General features: G+C 33.1%; 1 protein-coding gene across 4 annotated transcripts in view; it reads right to left on the bottom strand.

The window, feature by feature from the left end:
• Positions 1 to 3,687: 3,687 nt before the first annotated feature.
• Stacl (SH3 and cysteine-rich domain-containing protein) overlaps positions 3,688 to 12,536 on the bottom strand; it is a 908,463-nt gene continuing 899,614 nt past the window's right edge. For all 4 annotated transcript variants that reach the window (XM_083112374.1, XM_083112375.1, XM_083112377.1 and 1 more), the window contains 2 exons: positions 11,184 to 11,630; positions 3,688 to 6,977 (listed from right to left, as the gene is read on the bottom strand). In XM_083112374.1, the coding sequence (XP_082968500.1) occupies positions 11,529 to 11,630 (102 nt within the window). In that variant the 3' untranslated portion in view covers positions 3,688 to 6,977; positions 11,184 to 11,528. The remainder of the gene's footprint in view (positions 6,978 to 11,183; positions 11,631 to 12,536) is intronic.

Here is a 12,536-nt window from a genome sequence, read left to right as displayed (position 1 = left end):
ATAATGGTGAAACTCTTAAAAGAAAATATTTACATTCTACATTTGCCTTAAAGAAAGCATAATGTGATTTGCACACGTGCTATCTTCTTCAAAGCCAATATACTTATTTTGTTTGTAATTTGTTGTCTACTTATGTTTACAATTAGAAACAAGAAATATTAAAATATGAATGTCAAATTTAGAAAACTGCAAAGCATGAGGGTATGGCAGATATCTGTGGGCAAATTTAGTCTCTGATGTTAGAAAGACATTTTCTTATGCACTAGTGTGTCAGGAAAAGCTGCTTTTTCATATCTTGTCATCACAGGAAAAGACCCACACATATTTTCTTGTCGCAAATTTAAAGGAATGCAGGTGAAAAATTCAGCCCAATTGTTTCCAACAATACCTCGCTTGGATGTAACTACTGATGTGGCTTAAACATGCAGTAAATATATAATTGAGATTTTTATGTAAGGTGCAAGTATTTGTATTGGCAAATCATCCAATACACAAATAAAAATAAATTTTTGCAACTTCTTACACAGTCATGTCAAATGTATTCCACAGTACTTATGCTTAAGATACATTTTTTTTAGTAAATATCATTAATCAGAAAAATATTTGTAAATTATATTTTCATTTATAGGAATTATGTTTTAATGTAAGCCCTTTAAAACTGAGTTTTACCTTTGTTCGACCATTTGTCAAATATTTACTTATTCACTACAAATTATACTTTATTACCAACCTTTTCTTACGTATCTTCTGAATCTCCAATGTGTACCCAATGCAATTTTCTACTGATTTAGAAATATTTGTAAATTGATTGTTTTCTGATTTGGAAATTACTTGTTCTGAATCATCCTGGTACGTCAGCAGCTTTTCTATCTTCCCTACAGGCAGTTTCACTCAACACAAGGGAGAAAGGATACAAGCGCTTCTTCTCGAAGGTGGCTTCTAGAATGTTCTGAATATCTTTAAAGTCTTATGATGCTCAAGGATCGGCATTTGTTTGGTGGGAATTGGCATCAGGTCAAACTGTTATCTGTTCAGCTCTTTGACAGCTAATCATGTTCCCATCTTTAGTGCTAAAAGAATTGAAGATGAAAATGACATCAGTTTGCAAAAAACTGAATGTTTCCGGGAATTTCTTCATTGCATTTTATAATTTTCAATATACAAACACCTGTGTTTTCCCTAGCCCAATAGTAAAATCCACAATTTTATATTGTGAAAACAAAAGTGGAAATAAGAAATGAATCTTTTCATTCGAAGAAACACTTGTTCATTTTCTCCCGATTATTTAAGTGTCATCCTCTTTTGTTTATTTCAAAAATAGCTTCCTCAAAGTACTTTTAGAAGAATAATGTAACAGCACTAAGTATGTCTATAACAATAGATATAACAACATCCTTTATATCATACAGTTCATCGACTTTTCTGAAATGAAGAATCTTACACCAATTAATCACTTTTTGTCGGTAATGAACAAAATAGATAACATTTTTCAGTAACAAAACTTCTCTCTTTTTATTGTTCTATATACAGTAGGAAATGATTTCTCAAAAAGAAAACTATTTGCTATCCAACAATGCAGACTGCATTTATGAATTTGACAATAATGACTAGCATCATGCAAAGATGACGTCTAAGTGCAAAAGAATGGACCTTCTGTTGCTTTGTGTGCAATTAGCTATAACCATTTATCTCGCAATAAGGTCACACAAAGCTACTCTGGTGGAAGTTCCGGTCTCAAACATGGCTGATGGAACTCAATACGTTTACTATGCACGACAAAGAAAAGAAAAAAAACACCTGGCAGTTCTTAGCACTCTGAGAGATGTTACACCATGTTTCAAATTACACCAAGAAAATTTAAAAAAATGTACATTTTGATAGCATCTTGCTATTGTCGCCAGAATTTGAAAAATAAAATAACACTAGTACATTGTATGCTGCATCCATATTCAATGGAGGTTCAAAATGCCAACAGTTCACACAGTGACATCTTTCGTTTGTGGAAAAATACACCAATTTCCTTTATTTGGAGACAAAGTAAAAGAAAGTTTAATTAAACTCAATTTTTATGTTGTAGATTGCATTGCACATTTGTAAAGAGTCTTACAAAATCGGCATGACAAGTTTTTAGCTTATCTAGAAGTTTCCATGAACACTAGCGTGATATGATCAACAATATTGATAGGTTTTATTTCGTAGGCACCCTACAGTTAAATATATTTTTTTATTTAATTATATGTAATAGGGATGAGGCAGATTAATCACTACTCTATCGGTATGGGCCAAAAGAGATATATCAATACGTCGGTTTATTGGTAAAATTACAGAAAATTTTACCTATCCGATATATCTATAAATATCTTGCAATTTAGTGCAATATTGTTATAATTTTTGTGGATATAAACATGTAATCACCACTCTGTACTTTTTGTTAAAGTAAATTTCTAAATATACAGCTTCATTTCCATTGTAAAAGCTGGTAACGTATAAGGAGGTCAATGAACCATTTGGAATCATCAATTTTTATCAATATTTCATATCTGTCCATCCTTAATATTTAAAAATAACTAACACCTGCTGAACAGCATGATGCTATTCTTGTAATTTGCAGGATATACCTGGAAAATAATGCCCACAACTTCCAACATAACTGGATGCAGAATGCAATGTACTGACATAATTCTTTTCATTTAGGTTCATCTTTTTTATCCTTAATTCTAGGGTGTTCAGGAAAAGGCACGTAAGTCGCAAACTGTGAATTTCTGTTCCTTTCATATAAATAATGTATTTGACAGCATATAAGATGCACCCCATTTTTCTTACGCATTTTTGAGGAAAAAGCTTTATCACTGAATTTATAATTAATTTACAGTATTTTGAATATAAAGTAGTATGTGGGTCTGCTTTCAAGAAATAACTTACCTAATCTAATTAGGTTGAAAATAATACATTTTAATCTTCTTCGTCACACACCGCAAGAAAGAAATCATCTAATTCAGAACATAGAAAGTTTCCAGAAATGAAGATAATCAAAAACTGACTAGTGGCATATAAGACGGACCCTGTTTTTCAGACCTATTTTTAAAGGAAAGAAAGTGCTTTTATTCGGTAAGTGTAATTTTATGTTGGGCATGTGTAAAGATTCTAAATAGTGATGTTCCAGCATGTCTATTAAAAGAATAGACTAATAACTGCTGTAAAATTCCATTTTTTGACTTAAGAGTTTTTTCCCCCGAACAGCCTAGAATTACCAAGATATGAACATCATCTTTTCTGTACCATTCTATACAATTTAATCTGAAGTGTAAGAATATTACATACCAATTATCATGCACATTTGTTAAATCTTCTGTACGGATTACAAGTATACCAATGTTATATATTTTTAAAAAAATCACAATACTGCAGAAGGTTCAGCCTGTGCACCATAATGTCAAACTGTATTATGGAATAACTTACTAAAAATTTCATCACAAAAAAGATAAAAGTCTCGCATTTACTGTATTAAAAATTCCACAGATAATTTAGAAATATATATATATATATTAAAGAATAGCAAATAACCACATATGGGTCATTTAGCACAACATTTAAAATGTATGAGATTGTATACATATATATACTCTTTATATGTTTCAAAAAACAACAACAAAATGTTCATATATGCATATATATACACACTTTACATATATTTATATGATTTATTTTATATTTTTTACAATTTTACACACCCTCTACATGAAGGGAAGAAAAATAAATTATCTTGCATTCACAGTTGGTCTATGAGTAATCCCTTTTGGCATTATTTAGTTTTTTTGTGTGAAAAAAGACACTGCAATTTTTATCTGAATTTATATAATCACTTTGTCACTACTGGAGAATTTTTCACTCTTTCCAACCACTCAGTGTATTATTTTGCCGGTATCACAGAGGAATATGACACAATACAGAATCTTGAAAAAACTTCTTCTCAACATTTATAGTGGACTATTTCTTCTTTTTGGTGCATATGTTTTTGTTTTTTTTGGTATAGAATGCATAAATCAACAAGCACACACATGCATACTTTACAACAACTTCACTATATACAAAATGAATCAAGTTTTGCACAAAATGTTATCCATATTTAGATAAAACAATAAGTATTAAGGACATTTTTTTTAAGATTTACTATACAGGACTTAAAGTAACTTTTTTTTAAATAAAGGAAAAACACCATGTTATAATAGGAAACAATGTTTTCCTGCAAGTATAACAACAATACAAACAAAACTGTTGTGTGATATGCATTTGTCAGTACTAAGTTAAGTTAATGCAGTTTATACAGGGTGATTCGTATGGAACCAACCCGACAAAATGAGCTGTAATGTAAAATGTACAGTGTAGATATTAACATGATATATACATGATGTACCTAGGGTAGTGTGCCATTGATGGTTCAATATGATCGGAGCATGTGTTGAAATTGTCTGCCGTTTTCAAGAAGGCACGCCTCCACCCACGTTTGCATATTTGCAGTGACTTGATGCAGTGTTTCTCCAGTCATGTTCCTGATTTCAGCTGAAATAATGTCTTTTAAAGCTCGTAACGTATGAGGTTTGTTTGCATACACCCTGTCCTTCAGTAAACCCTGCGTACGCTACAAACTTTAAAGGACAACATTTCGGCTGAAATTGGGAACATGAACGGAAAAACACTGCGGCAAATATGCAAATGTGGGTGCAGGTGTGCCTTCTTGAAAACGGTGGACACTTTCAACACATGCTCCGATAGCAATCAATGGCACACTATCCAAGGCATGTCATGTATAAATTACATTTATATCTACATGGTATATTTTATATTACAGTTCATTTTGTCGGGGCAGTTCTATAAGAATCACCCTGTAATTAAGATGTTGGTTTGAAAATTGCCTGAATATTTAATTGCACTTTAGGAAAATAAATGTCAATTTTGGATTTAATAGCTCACACGTTATGTGTTGGGTAGAAAAACTGACTGAAAAATTGTGAAAATACATGAAACGCTGATTGCTGTATCCACAATGATTAAAAGGCTGTAACATTTCCTTGTCAGTTCGAACATTATAATGATTTGATTCAAATATATAGCTCATAAAATCTCATGTATTATATATGACTATCACTATGCATGATCATATACAGTAATACAATCTGCAAAATCTGGTCTTCAAATGCAACAAATGTTAAGACTACAAGTTAACAGTTAACAATTCACAAATGTACGATTTCGGTACATTTTTTTAGGGGTGTTCTGTTGTGATTAAATTAATATAAACATTGTTCTATACAATTTAAATACAGATTTTTACATACAAAAATCTTCATATGGAAAAAATTGTCTTTAGTTACAGTAGGAGAAATCCATTGGCATTTAAACCTTAAAGGGTTTCATTTATAACAAACAAAACAATTATGTGAATTAAAGTAAAAATAATTGAGGGGAAAGTCTTAAATATATTAAGGATCGACAGATTAATTGGCACTTTATTGATAATGTTTTTATTGATTGGACATTTCTATAAATAATGTGCAACTGAGTGGACCATTCTGTTAATTTGTTACGGTTTTCATGGTTCTAAAAAATAAGAAGCTTTGCTTTTCAAGGGCAAAACCCTTTAGTCATAAATAAATTAGATTGTGAATGTGTGCCATTATATATCAGGTCTGTACAATATCAGTAACATATTGATCTACCTTAAACACATTTGCAATGGATTCTGTAAAAACCTTACGTGAGTTCTTTAGTTATTTTGAAATTGGAGTGATGAGATACTAAACCATATTTATGTTTATAAAAATACAAACATGGAGGTATTGTAGAAGTAACAATCAGTTTTTATATTTGTTTCTGCATTTTTCCCAGTTTCTTTGAATTTCACCTTATACATTTTCCCCTATTTCTTTGAATTTCACCTCATACATTACATAACTGTTAGTATGTTGTCTTAACAACCATAAGATAGATAGGCACTTTAATTTTGAGCGACATCAAAAAATTATACAAAACTGTTTCAGACCACAATTTGAAGCACTGTAATATCGAGAGAAAAAATCAAGTCCTGGAATATTTTTCTTGGATCTGGTACAAATATGTGCTACATAAAAAAAGAAAGAAAAAGGTTTTTGTTTTTTTACATACCACGAAACTTGAATACAATTTCTTACATGCAAAAATTATTTCTGTGAAACATCACTGAATACTTATACTGCTTTGTTTCCAATCAAATAAACAACAAACATACCATTAACATATGTTGGCAAAAAAGGAATGTTGAATTGAAAATTTTTCAATTAAAAACTCATACGTTTATCTTGAATTCTACACAACAGAAAAAACTCTCAAACGCAAAACGAGACCAGATCAGGAAAAAAAAAATTAATAAAAAAAAAGCTTACTAATGTCAGGCAAGTTACTAAATAATAACTTGAAGTAACAAACATATGCCACTTATAACTTAGATTCCGCTGTTACATTAACATCTATCATTAGTTACCTAATCATTTTATGTACTAAACAAAGACTGTTGGTTATATGAATTTTATAACTAACCAAGCAGAGATATTTGTGTTTAAACTTTCTACTACTGTATATATTTCCTGAATTAACCAAATTTTACAGAAACAGGAATGTTCATGGTTAACCAAATTGAGAGCCTAAACTTTATGAACAACCAGCCATTTTATGTTTGTAAAAAAGAAACACCACAATGTACAATTCAATTCTGATATTTGGACACAGAGTTCAGTCATTTGCTTTTGTTCAAAATATGTACTAAAAAATGGCTGCACAATTTGCAATATTAACCATTGCATATTTTGCAGGAAACGCTTGAAAATACACTTTAGATATGTGCCGTGGAAGGACTGAGATGCTAGACTAGCAAAGCTTGTAGATGATAGATCACATGGTACAGGTATTGTATACGCCAGGATGTATACACAAGGTATGAATTACTGAAAGAGAAGCAACAATAGAGTAAGAATTTAACAAATAAATTAAAGGTGGCATGAATCTCTATTTTTAAAATTAAATGCAAATGCTGTAATTTTATTCTATCTTGTGAGCAAACAAACTAAAATTTTCATTTGGATAAAACTTCAAGTATCATACATTTGAATTTGATTTTAAAATTTTGGGTGCGTCAGCACTTAGGCTATTTTGCACCCGTCACATTATACGGGATCCAGCCTCTTATTGTTACAAATAACGACTCTAACGTTGGATAACTAAAATCTTAAAATATTCTGACTTCCGTTAAAAGCTGAGGCTGCAAACGGGCACTCAGCACAAATAAGGACAAAAAAAAGGACAACACACAGAATTATACTCAATTGTCTGCAAAATGCAGTTCAGGGTGTACTACGTGAAAGTGAGGTTGACAATAGGGTGTACCAGGTGGAAGATCACCCCTTACACCCCTCAAGTATCATACATAATTCAGTTAATAGTAGAAGATAGTTTACATAATGCTTTGTTTATTTTCACTTTTTGATTTACTTTTGTTTATTGTAGAGCTGAGCAGATACCACTTTGAACCGATGGCGAAACACTTACCCATACTTGAAAATTGCAATAATTAAAATGTGTTCAATATTGGTGTGTCAATATTTTTCTCCAATTATACGCATCAATTTACAAAGAAATTTGCTTTAGAATATTCAAGAATTGCATCAGAATATTGAAATAGATATTATGTAATCACAAAATGTAGCTTTTCGTGCAAAAGTGGTGCAAAATAAAAATAAAGTTTGAATTTTGCATAATTTCCAGGATAATTAGAATCTGCGAAAGTGTCCTATGGCATTTTTGCGGACCCGTCAAAAACCAAAATGCCGGAAAAGTATCGGCTGGTATCGGTGGATAAATTTCAACCGATACTTTCTGATACCACTACCACTGGTATCGGCTTAGCCCTAGTTCTTTTGTTCATCCCCCACCATTGACATTAAAGCAATTAATTTTTCCAACTCAAACGTCCATTACTTCCTCTCTTTGTCTTAAATAATTTATTTTTTGTGATTTGAGAATTGACAGAAATTAAAATGTTCTTATTAACTAAAGAGAAAGTATTTTATCTGTTACCCATGACAAATAAATCCGGGGAAGTATTCTAAGGGTAGTTATGTTTAATCAAGTGTTTAGTTTCATAATTCATAGCACAGAAACTGTATGAAAAAATATTGCTTAACTGTTGGTGTTTAATGTTAAAAATGTCTGTCTGTCCCACTTTTGAAAATTGCCCTAAACAAATTATGCTACCTAATTTTTGTGTTAAGCAGAACATTTTCTTATGTGTCAACATCCAAGAACATAATAAAAATGCAGAACACAACAAAAATTATAAAAAAAATATCTGTTGTTTCTTTAGGTGAAGGTGAAAATGGAGATATAAAAATAAACGTTTCCTGGCCTTCCACACTTGCTTTTAGCCTTCACGTAATTGTACCTTGACAATACAAGGCCTACACTCGTAATAGTACAGCATATTTATACAATCTACATTTAAACTAATGCATGTTGGATCTTTATATCTAGAGTGTTCGGCGAAAAGCATGTAAGTCACAAACTGCAATTTTCTGTTGCTTTGAACATTTAAGTCACACTGAATCAATTAAATAAAATATTATAAGTTGAATTTTTACTGGGCATGTGTAACGATTCAAAACAGTGATGGTCCAATATGTATATCATATCTGTAATGTGGGCCATTTAAAGAATAAACAAATAACTGTGTTGTAAAATTGCATTTTTTGATTTAAGTGCTTTTATCCAAACAGCCTACACATATGAATTAGGTAGATAAAGTTGCCCGGTGCCCTGAAAGCACATATAAGGGTGATGTGGAGGTAGGGCTTCACATATTCTTGATTTTGGCAATTCGTGGAGGTGATTTCATCTAGGACTTTGACAAAATTCAAGTATAATTCCCGGTATTCAAGGTGAACTTTCCAAAATTCAAGAGTACAAGCAGATGTTTTAACCTTACGTATTACGTCTCATCACCCACACACACACACAAAATATATTAACAATACAAAGGGTCTGTGTGACTCCAATATATCAAAATATTCTAATTGAATTCAATTAAATGGTATATACTATATTTACAATATTTAATTAAAGTGTGAAGTTTGCATTTGCAATTGCACATATTCAGACTCAAAATACATCTACAAACACAAGTCATAAGTGTTATGTGATATACTAATTTATGAAAAATAGTTAATTGTACAAGAATTTAAAACTAAAATTTACCTAATCAACTTCAAAATATTTTATCTTGCAATAATCTTACGTCTGCCACATAGACTGTTCTGCAAAGGACACTAGCAAAGCCAACCGATTGAGAGAATTCTGTTTTATTTTTCACGCAGCTTTCTTTTTCTTCCTTGATAAAAATAAAACCTAAACTGAGAAAAACTTGCCTCAGGGCATATATAAATATTTAAATTCAATGAGATCTGATTTAATAAAAGTTGCAATTTATCAACTCTACAGAGAAAAAATCATGCATAATTCCTGGAGCCAATAATTCACGCATAATTCCCAGTGTTGCCCCCAGGTACCCATTTATTTGAGGCTAGGTGAACTCCAGAGCTGCTTTATGCAGGGACAAGGTTGGAAAAATTCCAACCTTAGATCACACACTCCAAAGATCAAACCTCGGTTTCCTGCATGACAATTTGAGGCTCTACAGAATGGTTCCATATGAATTAGGGGCAACAGTTAATGAACACAGGTTTCTTGACAAAATTTATTTGAGAAAGACAAAACTAGAGGCATTTGAATGGTGTAAATTTTTCTGCCTTATAAACTTCTTGCATTATATTTATTAATATATATTGCTCCTTTAGCCAACAATAACAAATAATCAAAATGGAGTACTCTCAGATGTGCAATTTCATGCATATTTAGTTTTTGATGAAAACACGAAATGTGAAATCACACATTGTAATGTTAATTTTTCATGTTTCTGAAAGGTGTGAGGTCACATTTTCCTACCCTGTCTTGTCATGAAATGATGCGAAATGAACTGCAAACTGTGAAATAGACTCAAACATGAAATTTAGAGTTTATTTACTGATGCAACACTTTGTGAAGTTTGAATTACCCTGCGAGTTATGCAATTCATGGAAAATTGATTAATTATACTGTAAATATTTGAGAAGCAAATATCCCTTTATACAGGAATAAACTTAATACTCTGGTAACTACATAAATGTGCTATTAGAAGGGATATGTTTATTTTGTGTAATAAGTGCAGTTTTTCAATCATATTTAGGATTATAGTCACTTTTTAAAACCAAAATGTAATTATATATACACACGGTTTTTATCAGATTTTTCACCGTTATAACACAGAAATTTAATTTTATTTACCAGATAGCCGCGGTAGCTCAGTCGTTAGGGCATCTGACTACCATGCGAAAGACCCGGGTTCGATCCCCGACAGGGGAGAACCGGGATTTTTCCACCTGTTCAAGCAGCTCCGGTGCCCACCTAGCATCGTATAAAGTGGATACCTGGAGAAAACTCTGGGGGGTAAAGTAAGCCAGGGGCATGGTGCTGATCACATCACCCCCACCTTCGGCCATGATCAACAAAGTGTGGGGCCCTAACCCCACTCCCTATATGCCTTCATGGCGTGGTGCATAGCACAGGGGAGCACTTTACCTTTTTTTTTCACTTTTGTACAGAAATTTTACTTTTTTTATTTACCAAAAATATGAGCCTCTAGCAATTGCACAAAGTTTGAAAGCATGAAACACCACTTGTGTCATGAACAAGTTTGCATTTGAAAAATCTGGCCACTGTAATTGTGTGTGTGGGGGCGGGGGGGGGGGGGGGAGGGAGGGAAGGGATGATAAAGCATCCTTGGCTGGAGTGAAAATGCTGTTGCCTTGTAATCAATGGTTCTCAGCTTCAATCCCTGGTGGATGCACATTACACTGTGGTTTTGTGGTTCAGATGCCACTGTAGGTCCCCATTAGCCTAGCTGAGCATAAAGTGCATTGACTTTAGTTTAAGTGTTTCCACATTTGTAAACACACGGGTCAATGAAAAAACAACCTTAACTTGTAAGCAATACAAACTTTCGAGAAAGCATGCACATTCTAACATTTACATCTATTACAATGAATATTTACAAATCAACTTACCTTAACAAAATATCCTTTGCCACATGGAAAAAGAACATGCTGGGTACAAAAAATAATCCATCAGTCATCCGCTTAAAAAAACATGGAAGGACTTTTTTCCACTCACTCACTTGAATACTGTGCTTTCTTGAAGAGGAACAAAACTTCGAGGAGAGGATAAGGGGGAGGGATATGTTGAGGGAGCAACGTGCTGGACATCGAAAAATATCTTTAGCAGGCAGCTTGCGGATAATTCACCCAACCTGTGAATTGTCCACAAGTATTGTAGTCCATGGAACAAGTCATGTAAGGGCTGGAGATAAAGGTTGTCGGGTACAAAATCAGAAGCACGTTGGGGGCACTCTGTCACACTTCCTGAAGGAACTTGAGTGGGCAAACGCCTTGCCTGTTATCACCGCTTCGGATCATTACCATCCCGTCCAGTTCCTCCCCTATCTGAATCACAATCTGGAAGAGAGAAGCAAGTATTTCTTAGTCAGGTAGCTCAAAGGCCTCGGAACATGATGAAAAATCTTATTTTCTGAGCCTTAAAAATAATGCTAAATCTGATATTAGTCCGTTTCCCTTCAGTTAGAACCAGAAAACACTGTTTTTATTTTGCATTCTTTTGCATTTTTCAGTATTTTTTGCCATTTGTTACATTTCTCTTCATTTTTGAGGTTTATTTTTCTTCCCTCATCATGAATTTTAAATGCATTTACTAGCAAAACTTACATATTTAAATTTCCTAACATAATCTTTTAGAAAGTTCTGTATCAATCGAAAATACGGTCAATGGAAAAGCACAATATTCAAGATTTGACAATGGAGGTGTGATGCTTATAGCTCGACCACAAGGAAAAAACCTTCCGTCAAAAGTGTTCGTGCACCTTCCCTGCCGTTATCGGTGCTCGGGGCAGTGTTGCGAGGTCAGACTTGAAAATATCGGGAGATTGTTCCTTGGGAAACCAGATCTGTTACAAAATCCGATGATCTAATAGTACCGGATGAACGACGTTCTCGGGGACGGCATAGGCATGGGCACTGGAGGGCAAGGGGACGTCCGCGGATTTCTTCCAGGGAGGGGGGAAACAATGTATTTTTAGCAGGCAGGTAAACAAGGCATATTACCCCGTAATAATGTTGCCCTCTCAGAAAACACCACTTGAGTTTGAAATTATCACGTTCCTACATCCTTATTATAAAAATGGATGTAAATTATTGTGACTGAAATCAACTCGTACGTCTGAAATAATAGGTACTTTTATGTCAACATTAATTTTCCGTAAGGGGAGGGGGGTGGCGACCATCCTCGCATTTCCTTCTGGACGTCCATGCCGCTATATAATTTTGTAGAAAATTAAATATTTAAGT

The sequence above is a fragment of the Lepisma saccharinum genome, chromosome 26, assembly GCF_977018435.1.
Source record: "Lepisma saccharinum chromosome 26, izLepSacc3.1, whole genome shotgun sequence".
NCBI lineage: Eukaryota > Metazoa > Arthropoda > Insecta > Zygentoma > Lepismatidae > Lepisma > Lepisma saccharinum.
Note: the sequence above shows the minus strand (reverse complement) of the source record. Positions and strands in the feature narration are given on the sequence as shown.